This window comes from Pelodiscus sinensis, chromosome 2 (assembly GCF_049634645.1).
Source record: "Pelodiscus sinensis isolate JC-2024 chromosome 2, ASM4963464v1, whole genome shotgun sequence".
Classification (NCBI taxonomy): domain Eukaryota; kingdom Metazoa; phylum Chordata; order Testudines; family Trionychidae; genus Pelodiscus; species Pelodiscus sinensis.
The window spans coordinates 251,161,423-251,182,043 of NC_134712.1; the positions used below are offsets into that span (position 1 = coordinate 251,161,423).

At 41.3% G+C, this 20,621-nt stretch overlaps 1 protein-coding gene across 10 annotated transcripts in view; it reads left to right on the plus strand.

The window, feature by feature from the left end:
* Positions 1-17,954, plus strand: part of NKTR (natural killer cell triggering receptor) — an 84,051-nt gene extending 66,097 nt beyond the window's left edge. For 8 of the 10 annotated variants that reach the window (XM_075922887.1, XM_006120599.4, XM_075922885.1 and 5 more), the window contains 6 exons: positions 1,224-1,369; positions 7,284-10,241; positions 10,516-10,611; positions 12,792-12,851; positions 13,488-13,592; positions 15,412-17,954. In XM_075922887.1, the coding sequence (XP_075779002.1) occupies positions 1,224-1,369; positions 7,284-10,241; positions 10,516-10,611; positions 12,792-12,851; positions 13,488-13,592; positions 15,412-15,490 (3,444 nt within the window). In that variant the 3' untranslated portion in view covers positions 15,491-17,954. The remainder of the gene's footprint in view (positions 1-1,223; positions 1,370-7,283; positions 10,242-10,515; positions 10,612-12,791; positions 12,852-13,487; positions 13,593-15,411) is intronic. The other 2 variants (XM_075922884.1, XM_025183378.2) reach the window with 1 other exon arrangement.
* The last annotated feature ends 2,667 nt before the right edge of the window (positions 17,955-20,621 follow it).

Below are 20,621 nucleotides of genomic sequence, written 5' to 3' on the forward strand. Positions count from 1 at the left end.
CCCCATACACATTTCATAAAGACAGGTTGTCTCAAGGTTGTCTGAGTTCCAAATAAACCAATCTATTCACCTCCCAGTTTTCTTTCCCATGTCTCACTTAGCCCTGGAAGAAGATAAACTTCATACAGAAAGGGCGCTATCTCTTTACATTGACACCATTCAGGAGCCCTGCCAAGAGTATTTCTAGCCTTTGCTGATAGAGTTAAGGAACAGCCTATATACACTCAGATGTTATCTAAGTAGGTCTCCAAGGTCGTGTTTATGAGTTAGCCAGGTTTGATCTACCTAACCATATTGGAGCTCATTACACTAGATCCTAGGCTGTCTGACAAATGTCCATATTTCTGTAATTTGTAGAACAGTTCCATGGACCTGGGTCTGCATATTTACAAGCTAGTATTCATTGCTAGAGGCTTCCTGATTAGAAGTTCCTTTTGAAGGAGGTGTACTGCAGTTAAATATAAATAGGACTTTAACCACCTCCTCCAAGCCAACAGACAAATGTTTTGTTTGTGGAATACACATAGAGTCAAAGAAGAAAGGTTTGTTATTTTACAGTAACTGGTTCTCCTTTGAGAAGTGTTGTCCATGTGGATTCTGCAGCCTGCCCTCCTGTGCTATAATGGAATCTTACAGTTCTGAGATTCTATTTTGACAAAGGAACTGAGGGAAAGTTGGATTTGCTTAGCTTATTATGCCCTCAGTTGGAGGCCCTCAAGTGAAGATTACTGACAAAGCAAGTCAGATTTCTTGCACATGGGCAGGGTTTGACAAACCACGGCGAAAACCACTCGCCAGCCTTGCACTGCACGTGCGCAAACCACCGGTGAACAGGGCAACCGGCTGAAATCTACTTGCCACGGGCAAGTAGAAAAGCGGATTTGTCGAGCCCTACACATGGGACACATGCCCAACTAGAGTGGAACCCATGTGGACAACATACTTTAAGGAACCACACTCATTGTAGGGTATATAATTATTTTTTATGGGCTTGATGCAGAGATTACTGGGTGAGGTTGTTTGGTTTGTGTTTTTCAGGAAGTGAGACTAAAGGATCATTATGGTCCCTTTTGGCCTTAAAATCTATGAATTTACTAATGAGACTCCTGATTTAACTTGTGTTGTTGAGACCTGCTCTATTATGGTTTTGCTTCAGTTCTCTCCTACTAGGTACTTGGTGTCCTATTTCCCCTTTGTTTAATCCTGCTTTTGTACTATTTCAGCGATACCATACACCACCTCGATCACGATCCTGTTCTGAATCTGATGATGATGAGAGCAGTGAAACCCCTCCTCATTGGAAGGAGGAGATGCAGAGGTTACGAACTTACAGACCACCCAGTGGAGAGAAGTGGAGTAAAGGAGATAAGTAAGACCTTTACTACAAATTTAACAATGCTATACAGGCAGTCCCCGGGTTACGTACAAGATAGGGACTGTAGGTTTGTTCTTAAGTTGAATCTGTATGTAAGTCGGAACTGGCGTCCAGATTCAGCCGCTGCTGAAACTGACCGCCAGTTCTGACTTACATACAGAATCAACTTAAGAACCCCAAGCGTCCCCAAGTCAGCTGCTGCTGAAACTGATCAGCAGCTGATTCCAGGAAGCCCGGGGCAGAGCAACTCTGCCTCGGGCTTCCTGTAGTCAGCGCTGGTCAGTTTCAGCAGCGGCTAAATCAGGACGCCTGGGGCAGAGCAGCTGGGGTGCTGCTGGGTTGCTCCAGTAGCGCCGCTCCTCGGCACTACTGGACCAACCCAGCAGCACCCCATCTGCTCTGCCCCAGGCGTCCTGATTCAGCCGCTGCTGAATCAGGACCAGAGCAGCTGGGGTGCTCCTGGGTTGGACCAGTAGCGCCCAGAGCGGCGCTGCGGGACCAACCGGCAGCACCCCAGCTGCTCTGCCACAGGCGTCTGGAGAAAAGCCTAGTCTGCTGCGGGGCGGGTGGGACGACACGTACTAGCAGCGCACCCCAGCAGACCAGGAAGACATGGGCGGCGGACCGAGACGCACCGCGGTCCTGCCGCCTGGGTCCTCCGCGGCTTTGCTCCCAGTCTCCCTGGTCTGCTGGAGACCAGCAGACCAGGGAGACGGGGAGCAAAGCCTCTGAGGACGCCGGCAGCGGGACAGCCGCGGGGCGTCTGGGCTGTCCCGCTGCCGGCTTCCCCCGCGGCTTTGCAAAGCCTCGGGGAAGCCGGCAGCGGAGCAGCCCAGGCGTGCCTGGGCTGCCTCGCTGCCCGAGCCCCCCCGCAGCTTTGCAAAGCCACGGGGAAGCCGGCAGCGGAGCAGCCCAGGCGCGCCTGGGGTGTCCCGCTGCCCGAGCCCCCCCCTCGGCTTTGCAAAGCCGCGGGGAAGCCGGCAGCGGAGCAGTCCCCTGGGCTGCCCGAGCCCCTCCGCGGCTTTGCTCTGCGTCTTCCTGGTCTGCAGACCAGGGAGACGCAGAGAAAGCCCCAGAGTACACGGGCGGCAGGACCGCGAGGTCCCGCAGTCCGTGTACTCTGGGGCAGCCCCGTTCGTATCTGCGGATCCGACATAAGTCGGATCCGCGTAAGTCGGGGACTGCCTGTATATATTACTTGCTTTGTAAAATGAGAAGTCATTCTGTTCAAGTTCAGAATAATAAAAATAGAAAAGACTTGTTCCATTATCTGATGGTTATTGAATAATAGCATTAGGTGTACATAGCAATTGGGATATTTTGTTAACTTCTGCCTGTTTATATATTGTAAGATTATTTGGAAGAGAAGCACTAAAAAGTATGAGAAAATTAAGCTTGGATTTCAACATAGCTTATTAATTCATAGTTCTCTTTTGAATGATTGTGCGCACACGCATTCCAGTGCAGGGGTTTGTGTGCCTAACGCACGTGAGTCAGAGACTTTTGCAGTACCACTATGTAGTCAGCGTGCCCCTGCTTTCTTTTTTCTCTCAGGCTACGTCTAGACTACACACCTTTTTCGAAAGAGCGTCTAGACTACAATCAGTACTTTCGAAAAAGCACAGTTTGCATTACACAGCATCTTTCAAAAGAGCGCTTTCGAAAAAAGGCGTTATTCCTCATAAAACGAGGTTTTCCGCGGTCAACAAAACCGCCATGTTCTTCGATTTACTGTCGACAGATTGTGGTGGCAGTCTAGACGCAGGTAAAGATTTTTCAAAAAAAGGCCACTTTTTTCGAAAAATCCACGTAGTCTGGACACACCCTCAGGCAAAGGCATAAGAGGGGCCTGGCTGCATCCTCCTTCTCAATTCCTTCTCACTGCCCATAGTGAGTGCACAATGAAGCTCTCTGTAACATTTGCTTCAGTTTGCTAGCATCTCTTAAATTTTCTGTCGGCCTGCCTGCCATCGTCTAGAGAATTTGTCTAGTGTGTCACCTGCAGGGCCATCATCTGAGTCACAAATAGACACAAGAGCTGCTTGATTTGTCTGGTTTAGGCCAGGGACAAATGCTCTATTTGTACCTCCTTCCCCACCAGGACCAAACCACAGAGGAACTTTCGATTTAAGATCCACCTCATGAAAGAGGTATCTTGCATCGTGGTAAAGCCCTGGCCATAAGGCAGGGGAATCTTATTCAACCAGAATTGCCCTCTAGCTCTTTCTGTTTTAAAACACAAGATCAGTGACAAATATTACACTGGCTACCTTGTCAGTCACTTTAAAGGGACTCAGACATGCCAGTGTAAACAGGACTTCAACTTTTTAGACTTTTCCCCAGAAAATCTTCTGGTAAATCCTCTGGAACCCATTTGATACTTCACAAATCTAAGTTTTCTTCATCAGTTCCATGAACTTCAGCCCCTTTAAGGCTGTCAAGTCTGGTGTCCTGATTCATGATAGCACCCTCATATTTGTTGATTAACATATACTGGCTAGCATGTAAATATATATCATAATATTTGCACGCTTTTTACAGTAGACTTCCGATAATCTGGAACCTTTGGAACCTAGGTGGTGCCAGATTCTTGGATATGCTGGACTAGCAGGAGGTGCTATAAATTGGTTTTATATAACCCTTTTTTACCCTTTTCGCTCGGTTCAGCTGCTGCTGCTGCTGCCTTGTGACCGTTTTTTGTCAAAGCTCACTCATTAGGCTCTTGCCGTTTTGATGCCGGACTGTTGGAAGTGTTGTACAATTGGATGCCGGACTATTGGAATATATATATATATATATATATATATATATATATATATATATATATATATATATATATATAGAGAGAGAGAGAGAGAGAGAGAGAGAGAGAGAGAGAGAGAGAGAGAGAGAGAGAGAGAGAGAGAGAGAGAGAGAGAGAGAGAGAGAGAGAGAGAGAGAGAGAGAGAGAGAGAGAGAGAGAGAGAGAGAGAGAGAGAGAGAGAGAGAGATATATATATATATATATATATATATATATATATATATATATATATATATCAAATATCCAGTGCATGTATGGAGTAAGCACAAATACTGTAACAGTGATATAACCTAAACTGGTCTTTACCATAATCTCGTTCACTTCCTATGCTAAATGTCCAATAACAGCTTGCATTTGCTGAAATCATCATTTGTTACAAGCAGATAGGGAACTTGTAATCAAGATGTAGGCGTTCTGTGTCTCAGTGTAAGTCAGGCAAGTACTTCCACAGTACTCACCTGGAATGCTAGCAAAACAGAAATAAAGAGGGAACAGAGTAACAAGTTAGGGATGTGGAACAAACTGATAGGTTGTATTTTGGTGATGTGTAGTCAAAATGTGTAACTTGTAAATTCATAAAAATAATACTAGCTGAAATGCATAACTTGGGAAGCACACCTTCTGCATAAGGTGAATTCAATTTTGCTTCATGGGGTTGCTCTTCATAGACTGGTATCGTATAGGACCTTTTTTCTGAACCATATTGTTAAACCTGACTGACATTGGTTATTTGATCTCTTGAGTATCTGTTATATATTTTAGAAATTTTGTCTGTATGTCCATCTGTCTGTGAGTCAGTCTGTTCAAGAACTTCTCCTAAATGGTAAGAGCTAGGGCCACCAAATTGAGTATGCTATAATCATAACTTGAGCAGGGATGGGGAAACCACAGGCCCCCAACTCACCTGGATCAAGCCTCAGAGACTCACCCCCCCCCCCCCCCCCCCCCAGCATTGGGGAACATTGCGCTGGCACTCCAGCCGCCCTGCGACTCCACCATGGAGCTGGAGCACACAAATTCTATTAGGTTAGCCCCCCCCCCTAGGCTCTGGTATGCGAGGGGAATGTGGGGCCATGTCAGTGAGGGGAGTTTTTTTGTTTTGTTTGCTTTTTTTGTTTGCTTTTTTCTTGTGTGTGGGCCCTCCCTCTCCCTTCCCCCCCAAAAGGAATGTGTGGGTGGTTTTTGTTGTTGTTGTTGTTGTTTTTTGGTGGGTCAGCGGCCCTCTACCCAAAAAAGGTTCCCTATCTCTGACTTAAAGCAAGGTAAGGGTTTTATTGTGCCAGCACAATGGGATGTGCCTGAAATTCAGTTGTTTCTCATAAAATTGAAAGGAAGAGGTCTGGTAGGAGGGACGGTTATACTGTAGAATGACCATGGGGGGGACAGCAAGCTATAAATGCATTGGGCCAGCAGGAGACCGAAGTAGAGAAAGGGACAACTATCTACTATACATTTGAGAGCGTTTGTGTGTCTGTCTGTCCTCTAGCCGGGGATATGCACCCATCCCCCATACTGTGCCAACTGTAGTGGCCAGGGACAGGCACGTCTCACCTGGCCCCAAGCTGCTGTGCTGAGAGAGAACTGGGGTTGTCCTCTCTCCCTGAGGCTGCCTGAATACTGAACCCCTCCACCCCACCCGAGAACAATGAGTTTTCTATTTTCTCTCATCTTCTTGTTTCTTGATTTTTTGAAAGGTCTACTCATTGTTTACCTTTCTGTGTCTGATCCTGTACCTATATGAGATTTCAGGCTAGTTCTTTCCAAATTCATATGGCCTCCCTTTCAAGTCTCTGGCTACAACCTCGTTACCGTTATTGTGTATGAAAATGGCTTTTCTGGGGGCAGTCACATCTACTAAGAGGGTTGAAGAACATTAATATTTTCTTGCTGATCCTCCTTTTATAGGTTTCCATTAAGACCGTTTTCTTTAGGCCACACCCTAAGGTAATGTCAGCGTTCCATGTAAGTCAGTCTATTAATTTTCCAATGTTTTTTCCCTAAAAACCTATTCTTCTAAAGCTGAGGAAACAGTTATACATTTGGTGTTCTACCTGGACTTCACTAGACTTTTCCCAGGCTTTTCATAGTCTGTGCTGAGCAAATTAAGGTCAATCAGGGTCAACTGAGTAAATCTCATTTGGATTCTTGACTTCATTAAGTTCTGCTACAACCTTGCTGAAGTCTTCCTGCCACCAAGAATAACTTCTCATTCAGTGTCCACTTCACCACTTTCTGAGCAATGTTTCTATTGGTGATATCTAAAAGGCAATATTGTAGTCATCTGTATGTACATTTTGCACTCATTACGCCATCTCTCAAGTGTCTCATAACAATGCCAACTTTGGTAAGTCAGTGTTACAATCTCTGTTCGGATAATCTGAATACCCTTCACCTGTAAGGGAATTGCTGATGCATCACCTGCAGTGAATGTATATGTGCACAATCACACAGAAAAAACAGTTATTTTGTAGGTGTGTTGTGCGCATGTACATTTCATGACCCTCTCACTTTATAGATATGATGGAACAGAGAAGGAGGCTGCAACCATACTTTTTTACACCAGCACCTCAGAGCATAAGGAGAGCAGAATATATGTGCCATCTGGCAGTACTGCTGGCAAAAATTTGACTCATGCACTGGGTGTACAAACACCTGCAGTATAGATGGGCACAATACATTTGAAAGAATAACAATTACAGTACTGATAAGTTATGAGTATTTTGGACAGCAAGATTGGCCTACATGCTTCAAAACCACATCATTTAGAATACAGTATCTGTACGCTCTAAAACTGTAATGGTTTTAACTGATATTTGATAGCTGTTATCTCCCAGATAAGAAGTAGCTGTCTAATAACTTCATAGTAAAGCCATTTCACATTTGAAAGATAATTTTATAGTACTGTATAATAGGATTTTTAAAAAAATGTATATGTACCCTTATCACAGGAACTCTTTTATTTATTACCAAATATAACATTTCTCTATACTTAGCTTCATCCAGCTCTGTGGAGAACCAGTTGTATTGATATTCTGTATTGGATGCAGAAATCAAGCAAATTAGTTTTCATGAATTTCTATTAATACTCTGTGCTTTCCTTTTAAGGTTGAGTGACCCATGTTCAAGTAGATGGGATGAAAGAAGTTTGTCCCAGCGATCAAGATCTTGGTCACATAATGGCTATTCTGATCTCAGTACACTGAGGTATACCAGCCACCACAAAAAGCACCGAAAAGAGAAAAAGAAGACAAAACACAAAAAGAAAGCTAAAAAACAAAAGCATTTCAAGAAGCATAAACAAATTAAAAAAAAGAGAACTTCGCCCTCATCAGAGGTAGAATCCTCTCGTTCTTCTACCAGGAGGACAAAGTCATCTTGTGATCATGAAAGAAAGTCTCCTTCTTCCTCATTATCTTCTAGACGCTCATCCAGAAGAGACTGGTCTAAATCTGACAAAGATGACCAGAGTTCGTCAACTCTGTCAAGCAGAGATTCTCGATCATATTACAGATCCAGAGGTAGATCAAGATCTAGATCAAGGTCTTATTCCAGAAGAAGTTCTAGATCAAGAACAGCATCTAAGTTGTCGCGTTCTCGAAGCAGATCAAGATCTAGCTCTAACTCAAGGCACCACAGGACAGTTTCAAATTCACCACGAAATACTACTGCACAATTAAATGAAAATAAGCTAAACAAGACTGAACCTGTAAAAGCCACAATACCACAGAGTGAAAAAGTTGTAGTACAACCTATTGTAGCTGAAAATATTCCGGTTATACCCTTAAGTGACAGTCCTCCACCTTCCAGGTGGAAACCTGGACAAAAGCCCTGGAAGCCATCCTATGAGCGAATTCAGGAAATGAAAGCTAAAACAACACATTTAGTGCCTACCGCAAGTAACTACAATTTAGCAAATATTAAAGAGGTTAATACTTCCTCCTCCTATCGTAAGCGACAAAAGAGTTCAGATAGTGATCGAAGTGGTTATTCAAAGTCTCATAGTGAGAGAAGTTCAGATAGTTGGCGACGATCAAGGAGCAGGTCTTCTCGAAGCAGATCTTACTCTAGATCTTATACAAGATCAAGGAGTGCATCTACCTCAAGATCAAGATCTCGGTCAACTGGCAGATCTCAGTCACCAAATAGATACCGCAGTGACCAATCAGATTATAGCGGGTCTTCATCTTATTACTCTCTTAGTGATGATGATAGACATGGAAGCAAAAAAAAATCTGAATCCAGTGAGCAAAATAATTTTCAGTCATTGAAGAAAAGGCAAGAGAGTAGCTCTGAAAGAAGCATGGTTGTCCGGAAGAGTAAAGCCTATGAAGAGTCTTCTCAAGGGCGAAAAGAGAGTGAGAGTAGATCATCTTTAGACTTTTCTACAGATAGTGAGCATTCTGTTAAAATACAGCCTGTCCAGGAAAAAGAAGAACTTTCTCAACCAGAAGGAGACAACCAGAAAGAGACTAAAAACAATTTGACTATTGACAGAAGTGAGGACAAAACCAAGTCTGAAAGGGACAATGATCATTCAAAAAAGAAAATGTTGCAGGAGAAAACTTCTGAACAGCCTAGAAGTGGTGTAAAGACAAAAAGAAAGACTTATTCAGGCAGTAAATGGGACTCAGAATCAAATTCGGAAAGAGGAGAGACTAGAAATGGTAGAGAAGATTCTAGGCCCTCATCCAGTAAAGAGGAAGGTGAGGCCACATCAGGATCTGATACAGAGCTCAGTCTTACCAAAAGCAGGGTGAAAATGAAATCAAATTCTTCAGAAGGTTTGCTGGATTCTTCTGATCATACTTGGAAGACAAACAAGCAACAGTCCTCCTCTTCTGCATCTGAAAATTCCCACTCCAGTTTGGCAAATATTAAAGGAAAGCCAAAAAACCATAAACATGGTTCCAAAAAGAACCTCAAAAAGTCACATTCCAAAAAAGCCAAAGAGAAATCAAAGGACAAAAAAGAGAAGAAGCATAAAGTTCAGAAACAAAAAGAGCTGTTTCACTGGCAGCCCCCACTGGAGTATGGGGAGGAGGAAGAGGAGGATATGAATGAAAAGCCCGTTACAAAAGATAATAAAAAACAAAAGCAACTTACCAGGGATAGTGAAGATAAAAACCAAGAAGCTCATGAAAACAAGAAAGTGTACAAAGATAAAACTGGAAATGCTAAAAAGTCGGGTGAAGATGAAAGTCTCTTGAAAAAGAGCACTACATGCAATACATCATCAGATCATAGTCACCTTAATAAAGACAACAGTGATCACAACTACTCAGCCAGTACATTATATCCAGAAATAAATTTAGCTACTTCAAAGAAAGGTGTTAAACATATTGAAGAAAGTAAACAAAATGGATCAGAGGATGTTATGCAGACAGATGACAACATGGAGATTTGTACTCCGGATCGTAACTCCCCGGGGAAGGTTATTGTGGACATTTTGTCTCCTGTCATCCAGAGTGCTAAATCTCAGTCTTTAAATGTTAGTGTAAACAAAGATTTACCAAATGAGAGCCCTGGTCCAGACACAGCCAAACAAGGAAACAGTAATAAAGACTTGATAAATGTTAAAGAAGTAAAAAAAGTAGGAATACAAGACAGTAGCTCCATCACCATGGTTGTTACTGTGGAAAACTCTTTGAAAACTGAAATAACAGAAAATATACAAAGCAATATGATAGATAATAAATGGAAACCTTTACAGGGTGTAGGAAATCTACAGTCTGCTACTACTAGTACTGCTGCAGAAGTCACAAACAATACTTCAGCACCTGACTCTAAACCACAAGGTTTAAGAATAGAAATAAAAAGTAAAAATAAAGTCAGGCCAGGATCTCTTTTTGATGAAGTTAGAAAGACAGCACGGTTAAATCGAAGACCAAGGAACCAAGAGACTTCAAGTGATGAACAGTCTCCTTTAAGTAGAGATGACCACAGCCAGTCCAGGAGTCTAAGTAGGTCACGAAGTAAATCTGAATCTAAATCCAGACATAGAACAAGATCACTATCCTATAGTCATTCAAGAAGTCGATCACGAAGTTCCACTTACTCATACAGGTTAGCAATTTGTTATGTAATCTATTTTATTAATCTACAGTTTTACTTAGAGTAAGCAAACAAATTTGAGATAGAAGTGCAAGTTCTGAGTTGACAGGATCTCTCAGTTTCCAACAGTAATGTGCTAATTAGAAACTAGCCATTTATCTCTTCACTAACTAGTTTACAAGAAAGCACTTTAACAAGTCTATCTTAAAGTGTTGTTCTGTTTCTGTCACTATTAGTTTTATTTCTGTTTTAGTATATTCTTTTTAAAGTTGTTGGTCAATTACAGATCAAGAAGCTATACAAGAAGCCGAAGCAGAGGATGGTATAGTAGAGATCGGTCAAGAAGTCGAAGTAGATCTTATCACAGTTACAAGAGTCATAGGTAAGAATACTGGATCATGGATTCTGTGACTTTAATGGATGTCCATGACGTCCTTACCTTGAACCCCACCAAAACAGCACGGGCTGGAGTGGCTTTCAACCCTCTGTGGCTGGAGTGGCTCTTGGCCCCTGTCCCCACATGGACGTGGAGCAACACAGCTGGAGTGGCTTTCAGATCGTCGCCTCCCCATATACACACGCTCTCTCTCGCTCTCCCTCTCTCTCTCCCTGCAGCCTGAAGTGTTGGAATTGGAGCAGCTCTAAGCTCCCACTCCAGGAGCTGGAAGGGAAAGGCTTTCAGCCAGTATTCCCTCTAAGGTGTGTGCCTGTACAGGTGCACACCAAGAATTTGAGGCCCGCCCAGTTCCTCAGCAGAGCTGGGCAGTGGCTGTTCAGCTGCTCCAGGAGAAGGCCATGTGGTGGGTGGCTGCCCCGCCCCAGAAGCAGCAGGGCAGCCATCATGCAGTCCTAGCCTTAGCTTCAGCCCTTTCCCAGGATGGGATTTGCGGGCTATGTGGCAAGCAGCAGCTGCTCCGGAACCCCAGCTGGGACCAGAGCTGCCCACCAACAGTTCCGGTGGCCTTGGTCGGGGCCAGAGCCACATGGCGAGAAGCAGCTGCTCCAGCACCCTCAGCTGGGGCCAGAGCTTGAACAGTGTGATAGGCAGCGGCTGCTTCAGTAGCAGGAGCTGCCACGGCTGCAGCAGGGAAGCCACCTCTGGCCGACTGTGGGTGTGCCTGCTGGATGTGACCCAGGAGCAGGACGAGGTGGCGACCGAAGAGTTTGTGCTGTGCAGCCAGCCAGCGCCCAACCCTTACTCCAGAGGCAGTTGGTTCACACGTAACTGCCCGCTCCAGATCGGGCCACGGGCTTCTGGCCTCACCCCTGGCTGTCCTCACCACAGACCCTCCCCAGACATAGCAGCTGCCAGCTTATCCTTTGCCCCGGGGCCAGGAAGATCAGGACATGGGGCTGGACTGGCAGCAAGTGGCCCAACACTCAAGGCTGGGAGATACGAGGGAGCCTGGTAGCAAAAATACATCATAAACAACAGATGTTCTAAGCTCCTTGGGGGCAGGCACCCTGCTGCTCCCTGTCTCTCCTCTGCGTCCTGTCCAGTCCTAAGTTTGATTTGAAACGTAATCCCTAAAATGTGTTGAGCTGGCCCCCAAATGTTAATGGAAACAACATTGTAAACACATGTTCCCTTCCCTGCCCGTCTCTCCTGCTAGTTCATCCCCTGTGCATTTCATAACCACGCTGTGCTGAGCCATTTGTCAGAGCCGAAGACACCCTGCTGTGCTGGTTGAGCAGGAGAATAGAGCTGCCTAAAAATTGAAGGTGCTGGGGACAAAAGGTCCTGAAATCTTTCTCCCAAGGTTTGATTGTTTGGGATTTGTGCCACCATTTATTACTGGTGTTGTGTAGCAGCACAACATAGGTCTTTAAGAAAAATGGCTTATTGTTCAAACTTTGCAAGTATGTGAAGGGGGTGATGTCTTTTTACCTTATCTGTAACTGATGGCATGACACTTTGGGTCAGCCATAATGATAAGGATGCTTGGGTGAAAGTTCTGATTTAACATCTCTTTTTATTCTTTATGACTGGGAAAGGGCTGTTTTAGTATTCTTTCTTCTGTAACTATAGATAGGTAGGTAGATAGAGTGCATTGGTGGCACACATCTGAACAATGACCTCAATATTGGTGCACATGACAAAACTCACTCTGCTCATGGATGGAAAATCTTAGAGGGAACACTGCTCTCCGCCAACCTTCACCCCGAATAGCCAGGTTTGGACTTGTCAGTCCCTCACTCACTGACAGATCATTGGCTTCTGTGAATTTGTTTATTGTCCATGACTTTGAAAAGTTCCCCTGACAAAATCTTAACCTAAGTGATAGATAAGTTTCTGTCAGACACAGACAAACTAATTAAATTAGTTTGAGTTTGAGGTGTTGAGTTGTAGCTATGCTAATGCATCCTGGGAGCAACCTACTCTGAAAATGTATGCTTTTTAAGAATACAGAGGTTGGTAACTGCTTAATTTTGGAGAATAATTATGTTAAATGTCATGCAGTGTGGACAAGGAATATCAAGCAAGTAACTTAGAAATTTTTTTCAAATTCAGTCCTTGGTCCATATGTAATGGTTAATATGTATTTCCTGTTTGTGTCACAGTCGAACCTATAGTAGAAGTCGATCCAGAAGCAGTTCATATGATCATCACAGTCGATCTAGGTATGGATTATGATATTACATGAACATGGGGAACAAACTAACATTTACAATGAACTAATATATTAAGGCAGTAATATTGTTTAAAATACAGCTTGATAGTAAGCCAAATTATAGCAAACTTAACATCCTGAAAACAGAATTTTTTTAAAAGAGGAAAAGAGATTTAAAAAGGGTCATGGGCATGGTATTAAACCCTGGAGAGGATTTAATTGATTGGCGTCCTTTATTGCTGCTTTCAGCTTTTTGTCCTATTGTTTTAAATCCCCATAAATTTTTCTGTTGCAATTTATTTTTGCAAGAATGTGTTCAAACAGGCAAGTTAAGGTTTGATAATCTTGATACTTTATGCAAAATTTGTAGACAGATTTATAAAATATTCTTTATTTAAAATATATTGAATTATTTTTAAAAGTGAAAGACTTATTTGGGTAAACTGCTGCTTTGTGAAGAAACTTATACTCTTCCAGTTAAACATTTATTAAATTGACAATTAGCTTGTTTGCCAAATCCTTGAAGTAGTAATAAGGATACAGAAAGAAAAATGTTTCCTTTATTCAAGAAACATCCAAAACTCTAATTTTTATCATTCTAGAAAAGAACTTTCCAAAGTCTTCAATTATTTTTTCCCTGTTAAAGTAGGTCATATACTTATGATAGTTACTATAGCAGAAGTCGTAGTCGAAGTAGAAGTCCGAGGAGTGACAGCTACCGCAGATCTCGAAGTTATGACAGACGGTCCAGGTATGTAATTTTTCAGTGCCACAACTTCTTAAACTTAACAGTCCACAATTAATGTCCATAGGTGTTTTACTGGAAATTTATAAGGAACAAGATTTCAACAGATATAGTCTTTTTCAAGTATAAAATGTACTGTTACTAGCAAATTTGTTTTACAGTAGCTCAAGAACTAAAAATAGAAAGAAGTAACAAAACACACACAATCTCTACTTCAAGAATTCTAAAGGAAGGAGGAGGGGAGCGGGATTTTGCTATTGTGTGTAGTAACCCTTTGTGTGTATATGTGCATAAGTTCATCTCCACACATGCATGTATGTATTTTTTAAAAATCTGGCATTTAATTCCCATTGGCTAAATCAGAAATAATAATTGCAGGATTTAAATTTAACCATGCTTGTGCTTAAATGCCACATCTATAAAGGACTGTAAACCAAAATTCCATTGGATGGTAGATACTTTTTAGGTAGACCTCAATGTCAATACAAAAGCTTGTGAAAGGGAGATAAAAAGCTAACAGGAATGACAATTCCAGTCCTCAGATGTCTGTGGGAGGTTTGCACAAAGATCAGTGGTGGAATATGCTCTTTACCTAGTAACTTCAGATTTAGTTTTTCTCTTAACCCAGCATCACTTGGTTGGAAAATATTCCAGTATTTAGCAACATCACTTTTTCTGCCCTTTTTCTCTTCTCCATTTTCCTTTCTTTTTTCATTACCCAATTTTCTTGTTTCCTCTATTTTTCTCTCCTTGTAACAGTTCCCATTTTCTAGCCTGTGGACATCACTCCCACCTCTTCCCCTTTTCCTGCACTGGTAACATAGGGGTTTTCTACCCGATGCAGTACTGCAAATCAATAAGGTGTGAATTCTAACATTCAGTAATGTGTTGCATGCTGCCTGGCCTGCATAGACCCTGTTGGTATGTGCTCAAAGTTTCCTTTTGTGCACTAAGGAACTTTTAATGTGCACCAGCTGGGTCAATGTCAGTCAGTTCACAACACTAGAATTTTTACCCTAGAGACATGTAGACAAGCCATGTTTCGTTATGCATGAATGTTGACACCCTCATGAGGTTAATGCAGGGTGGGAAGTAGACACCTCTGAATTATTGTTTCAGGCTGCCTGTAAATATCAGGAAGATGAAATTGGATCATGGTACACTTATTTGCATTTGGAAGGTTTTCTTCACAATCAAGAGAACCAAAAAATAACATCAAACAAGCTGCATCCTGTCCATTGGCCAAGGACTCAACATCTTGGGTTTATATAGGTGGGAAGTGCCTATGCTCATTTTAAAAGCTGATATTTCCAAAACCTAGTTTTATCATTTCAGGGGCCCAGTTTTGCAAACCCCAACTTGCCTTTGATACTATTCACATGACATAAGGGTTTTGTGGGATTAGGCCCGTGGAGAAAACACAAGGTAAAACAGCTCTAAGCTCATGCAAAAGGATATAACTTGTTCAGCCTGTGCTGGCTCACTGAACTCAAACAAAACAACATTTAGTTACTGTGGGCGATATCCTGGCCACACTAAAGTTAATGGCAAAGTCCTTGTTCAGTTCACTGCAACAGGATTTCGCTTTAGGTTTGTAGCACACAATTTAGAATGTGATAAATTTGCTTTGAAATAATGAACCTTTATTAAAATGATCTCTCTTTCAGTGGATATACATTGTGTTCCTGTGGAAGTTTCCACAGAATTTTTTTTCTTCTTACCTACACTTATCTCATAAGATTTAGCTTGCCGTAATTTTGAACTTAAAACAAAATGATAGAAAACTGATTTGTAAGGAGTTTTAATCTTTTTTTTTTAATTGTAGATCTTACGGCTCTGACAGTGAAAGTGATCGCAGTTATTCTAACAACCGAAGCCCCAGTGAAAGCAGCAGATATAGCTGAAAATGTCTCTTCAGCAATGTTGATTAATGTTTAGTAATTCTATGTAAATGTTGTAAAATACCTTTAGTCTATGAGTATCACAAGTTACATTTTTCACTGACTGAGGTGAAAATTTGCGTATTAGAGATGGATTCATTAGACTGACTGCATATACACAAATAGACATTTTGAGCGCAACTCAAAATGGGGGGTTTTCCTTATGCCAGTGCTATGGTAACCAACTATGAAGACTAACTTTATTTGAATCAAATTTTCCAAGCCATGGAATTATATTTCTGTAAATATGCTGGTATTCCTTTTCAGTGTGCAACAATCTGTACTGTCTCAAAGTAGCCCTATAAATATTGCAGGGCTCTTTGCCCGTTATTTTGAAATAAATGCTGATAATTGTAAAACTTTGAAGAAAAATATTTGTAAAGGCTGCCATTTGTATATTTTGTTAAAATGCTTATTTTTAAATGCTGGAGATCAACTCAATGGTGTCTTGTACATATTTAAATGTAGCAGTAGCAAGTTGATGAAAACAGACTGCCATTCTGTCTTAATGCTCATCCCATTGTACCTCGATATTACAGAGGTATGAGGAAAAGGGTGAGATATTGTGCACCATTTAGATTGTAATACTTAGGTACAATGTGCAAAGAAAAGGGGGATGAAACAGAATTGATTCTTAATATGAGACTTGTCTAAAAACGTGAATGTTCTAAGTGATTTTCTTTGTGATAATTAGCACAATGTTTTAAGACTTCAGAAAAAATTGCTTCTAGGAAGTCCTACTTCAATTCGTGCTGCTTTGCGTGCCACGTCAGTTCATCTTTGAAGCTGAACATTATAAATCTTTGAATAACATTATCAGTCCATGAAAATAGACATGAAAAGTAGTTTTGTCAGAATAAATCATAATGGCCCTTTTCAAAATGTTCGTAAGTGAAACCTTATTATCTAGGTTAGAATGTACGCTTCTGCCATAGAAAAATATTGTGCAGTTTGTTTATTAATCTGTTATATGGCTTTGCTATACAAAAGTGATATGCTTAATACAAAATATCTACTGTACTTTACTTTGGAAATTTAATACCAAAAGTGAGTCCAGATTATGGATAAATGGTTTGCAAAATTGGAGGAATGTTGAATAACTTCTTGCAAAACTATGGTTCAACTGATTTAAATGTACTTGTAAATACATTTTCCATTGTTTAAGGATTTGTATACTGGGAAATGATTTTTTTATTTAAACAGCAGTAATTCCTAAAATCTGCATTTATAATGGAAAAGCTGACTAATATAGCTTTATCAGTGCTAATGAGTACTGCAATGTAAAATAATAGCTTGCTTTACTAATGTTCTGTACTATTTTGAGATTGTTTACTTTTCTCAAATGTTTTGCAATAGTGAGAATTATTTTTTATCTCATCAAGAGCTTTGAAATGTGAAAGTTGTCAGGTTTTTTTGTTAATTCAGTAATTTTTGATAGTATTAAATTACTAAGATTAGCCTTTAGGTTCTCACCTGAAACATGCAGAAGAAATTCAAATAGACGGTTAAAAATGTCACACTCCACTTACTCTATGTGCATAGATAACAGGGTGTGTTTAGTTTGCAAGATCCTTGGATAACTAGAACTGAGCTAATTGATGTATGAATATCCAGCTTTCAAACACAGATTCAAATTGGGCTCTTAATTCCAAAAGTTAGGATCACACCCTTCTGACACTTTGGGTAGCTTAAAAAAACACCCACAATCTTTTAAATCCATACATTGTAAGTTTTTGAAATATATTCAACTGAAGCTATAAAAAGTTGTGTTCTAGCAGGTCATGCGTGTTAACAGAACTTTTTCTAATAAAGTTGCAACCTGCTAATCAGAATCATGAATGAATATGTCATGGCTAACTCAAAACAGCAACGTTATTTGATGCAGATCCATAATTTTAAACGGATTATTTCATATTAAATTTTCACTATTTTGAGTGCTACACATGACATAAGGCATCCAGAATCTTAAACACTGCCATATTACATACGATAAAAACAAAAAATTCACCCAGTCTATAACTTTGTCATGTTTCAGGCGAGAGTTGACTTTTTAAAGCTAGAAAAATGGGGTGCAATAGAAATACTGTCAACTAGTAATTATACCAATCCAAAGCATACTGTTAGAATGTTCTATTTTTATGGTTCACATCAGCAATTATTAGCTTTATAAAGGGAGTCACTCTGTATTTTAGGAGTTTTATTTTAAATACTGTATTACATTTAATTGTCCTAATAGAACATGCACTACTGAGCATTTTTATAATATGTTTACTTACAGCAAATTTGTTATTCAGAAGTAGGTGGTGGTTAAAAATATCAGTGAAATTTTTGTACATATCTACAAACTCTGATTTCTTTACTTTTGAAAAAAATCCCTTATTCCTTATGAGGGGAACTTAATGAAATTAAAAATATACTTCAAGTTCTATATCCGTGTCTCTGTTTTTTCTCTCTGAAAGACAACAAGTTGTCTTTTATCTTCCTGACCTATACAAGACAGGAGTCCTACATCCGTGTAGTGAGTTTACATAATTGCAGCACGAGGAACAAATATTTTCAAGAGTTTTGAGGAAGGGTGAGGAAGTCATCAGACACCAGATCAAGATATGCATATTCTTTGTGAAAGGATACACTTGACAGATCTTTGCTGAGATTGTCTCTCTTTAACTGCTGAGCTAAATATTTTTTCCCAAGTATACATTGCCACATCATTTGTGTAACACTGGAAACATGGTATTAGTTTGTCAGCAGATATAATGGCTTACCAGACTAAGCCATTAGTCTTTTAGAACTTCTGTTCCAGAAAAACTGGACTTCATTTGAAATATTGGCTTTGTCTTAATGGAAAGGCTAATTGCCACTGTACATGGTAAAAATGGATTTCCTGAAGGGAGGGACAGATAATAGCACACATCTCTGCTGTTAGATCTAGTTTCTGGCACGAGCTGGTTGACCTGTATTTTCTATATTGTGGGCTAAAGCATGAACTCTATCTTCTTTTAGTGTAAACTGCAAGCAAAAGTCAGTAGAATTCATAGATCTCAATGCCAAAATGGATCACTATGGTCATTTAATTTTACCCGCTAGATAACACAGGCCATAGAACTTCCCTAAAATAATTCTTAGAGCATCCCTTTTAGAAAAACATCCAATCTTCCTTTGAAAATGTAGTGATTGAAAATCCATTACAATCCTAGGTAAATTGTTCCATTGATTAATTATTCTCACTGCTAAAAATTTACATCTTATTTTTCAGACTGGAAACACCTTACTGTTACACCAGAATTGAAACCTACATATTTATTTCTCTTTAACCACTTTTTGTAAAAATTAAAATTGTACCTTGAAATTGTACCAGGCAGTCAGTGCTATGTGGACAGAAAGAGTAGGTTTTACAGTTAAAAATAATATAGTTGTCATCCAGGGATGCATTGTTAGTTTTGGACATCATTCCATAAAATTGAAATCTAAAATCCCATAATAGTCTTACAGAGTGCCTAGGTTACAAATATAGAACTCCTTTTTAAGGAAACCTACATTTGGTTAAGTGGGTTATATCTTCATATTTCTGGCTGTTTTTTTACTAAATTATCAACTCCACGGCATTCAGAGTACTTTAGCAATGTAGTGCTGGAGAGGACACAGTCTTCAGGAATCTACGATTACTGGTAAGCAATAATATGTCTAAGGGAAGACAAATAATAACTTTGGTGGAATCCATCACAGGAATAACTAGCTTTCATGCTATCAACAGTTTTAAGAGCAGCAACATAAAATGCAGCTTTTTTTTTTCTTTTTAAGATAGATCTGCACATGCAGAGGTCTACAGTCCCTCCGGTATTGCCTTTACATGAGGGCTATTTGTGACTTTCTCCAGGGTGGTAAGAAGCATTCTAAAATGCTCTCGCTGAAGATCACCAACTATCTGACAGTGTACCGTATTTTCCGGCGTATAAGACGACTTTTTATGCTAAAAAACATCCCCCAAAAATCGGGGGTCGTCTTATACGCCGGGTATACAGGCAGTCCCCGACTTCCAAGTACTAACGGGGCTTTTCTCGCCCCGGAGGACACGGACTGCAGAACCTCGCGGTCCCGCCGCCTGTGTACTCCGGGGCGAGAAAAGCTGCTCCGCGACTCCCTGGTCTGCAGACCAAAGCCACGGAGGGGCTCCGGCAGCGGGGCAGCCCAGGCGCTCCTGGGCTGCTCCGCTGCCGGCTTCCCCCGAGGCTTTGCAAAGCCTCGGGGGAAGCCGGCAGAGGGGCAGCCTAGGAGCACCTGGGATGCCCCGCTGCCAGCGTCCTCAGAGGCTTTGCTCCCGGTGTCCCTGGTCTGCTGGAGACGGTTCCCAGCAGACCAGAGGCACCGGGAGCAAAGCCGAAGCGGCGGCGGGGTGCCGTGCTTCTGAGGCTTTGCTCTGGCAAAGCCTCAGAGGCGCGGGACCCCGCCATGGCTGCGGCTTTGCTCCCGGTGCCCCTGGTCTGCTGGGGACCGTCTCCAGCAGACCAGGGACACCAGGAGCAAAGCCGGGGAGGCGGAGGGGCACTGCCGGTTCGCCTCTTAAGCGGGGGTAGTCTTATAAGGCGAGTATAAGACGAAAACCTATTTTTTAACTAGAAAATTAGGGGGTCGTCTTATACGCCCAGTCGCCTTATACGCCGGAAAATACGGTATTAAATTTCTGTTGATGGCCTTATGCAGTTCATCATGATCAGGCTTACTGTTTGGAGCAGAACACAGCATTTAGACGACCTTGAGTTACAGGGTGCTGGAACCCATCTGGGGTAATTTCCAACCTGAATGCTGCCTGGGATTTAAATCACAGGAAGATGAAGCTCCTCCAGTCATAAACCAATATAAATAACTTTTTGCATTAATAAGGTGGTGGAATACGCTTATACACCTGCATTTAGGATTGTTTTAGCTATTTATAGGAGATTAAATCACTTATTAAAATGTTGTAAACTCTTAATTAAAGGGACCAATTTCTGCATCTAATTACACCCATTCAGCCTCACGGCAATGCAATTGCATAGGTATAACCCGCTAGAATGTGCACTAGTGTTTTATAAAACTAAAACACATACTGGTGTGT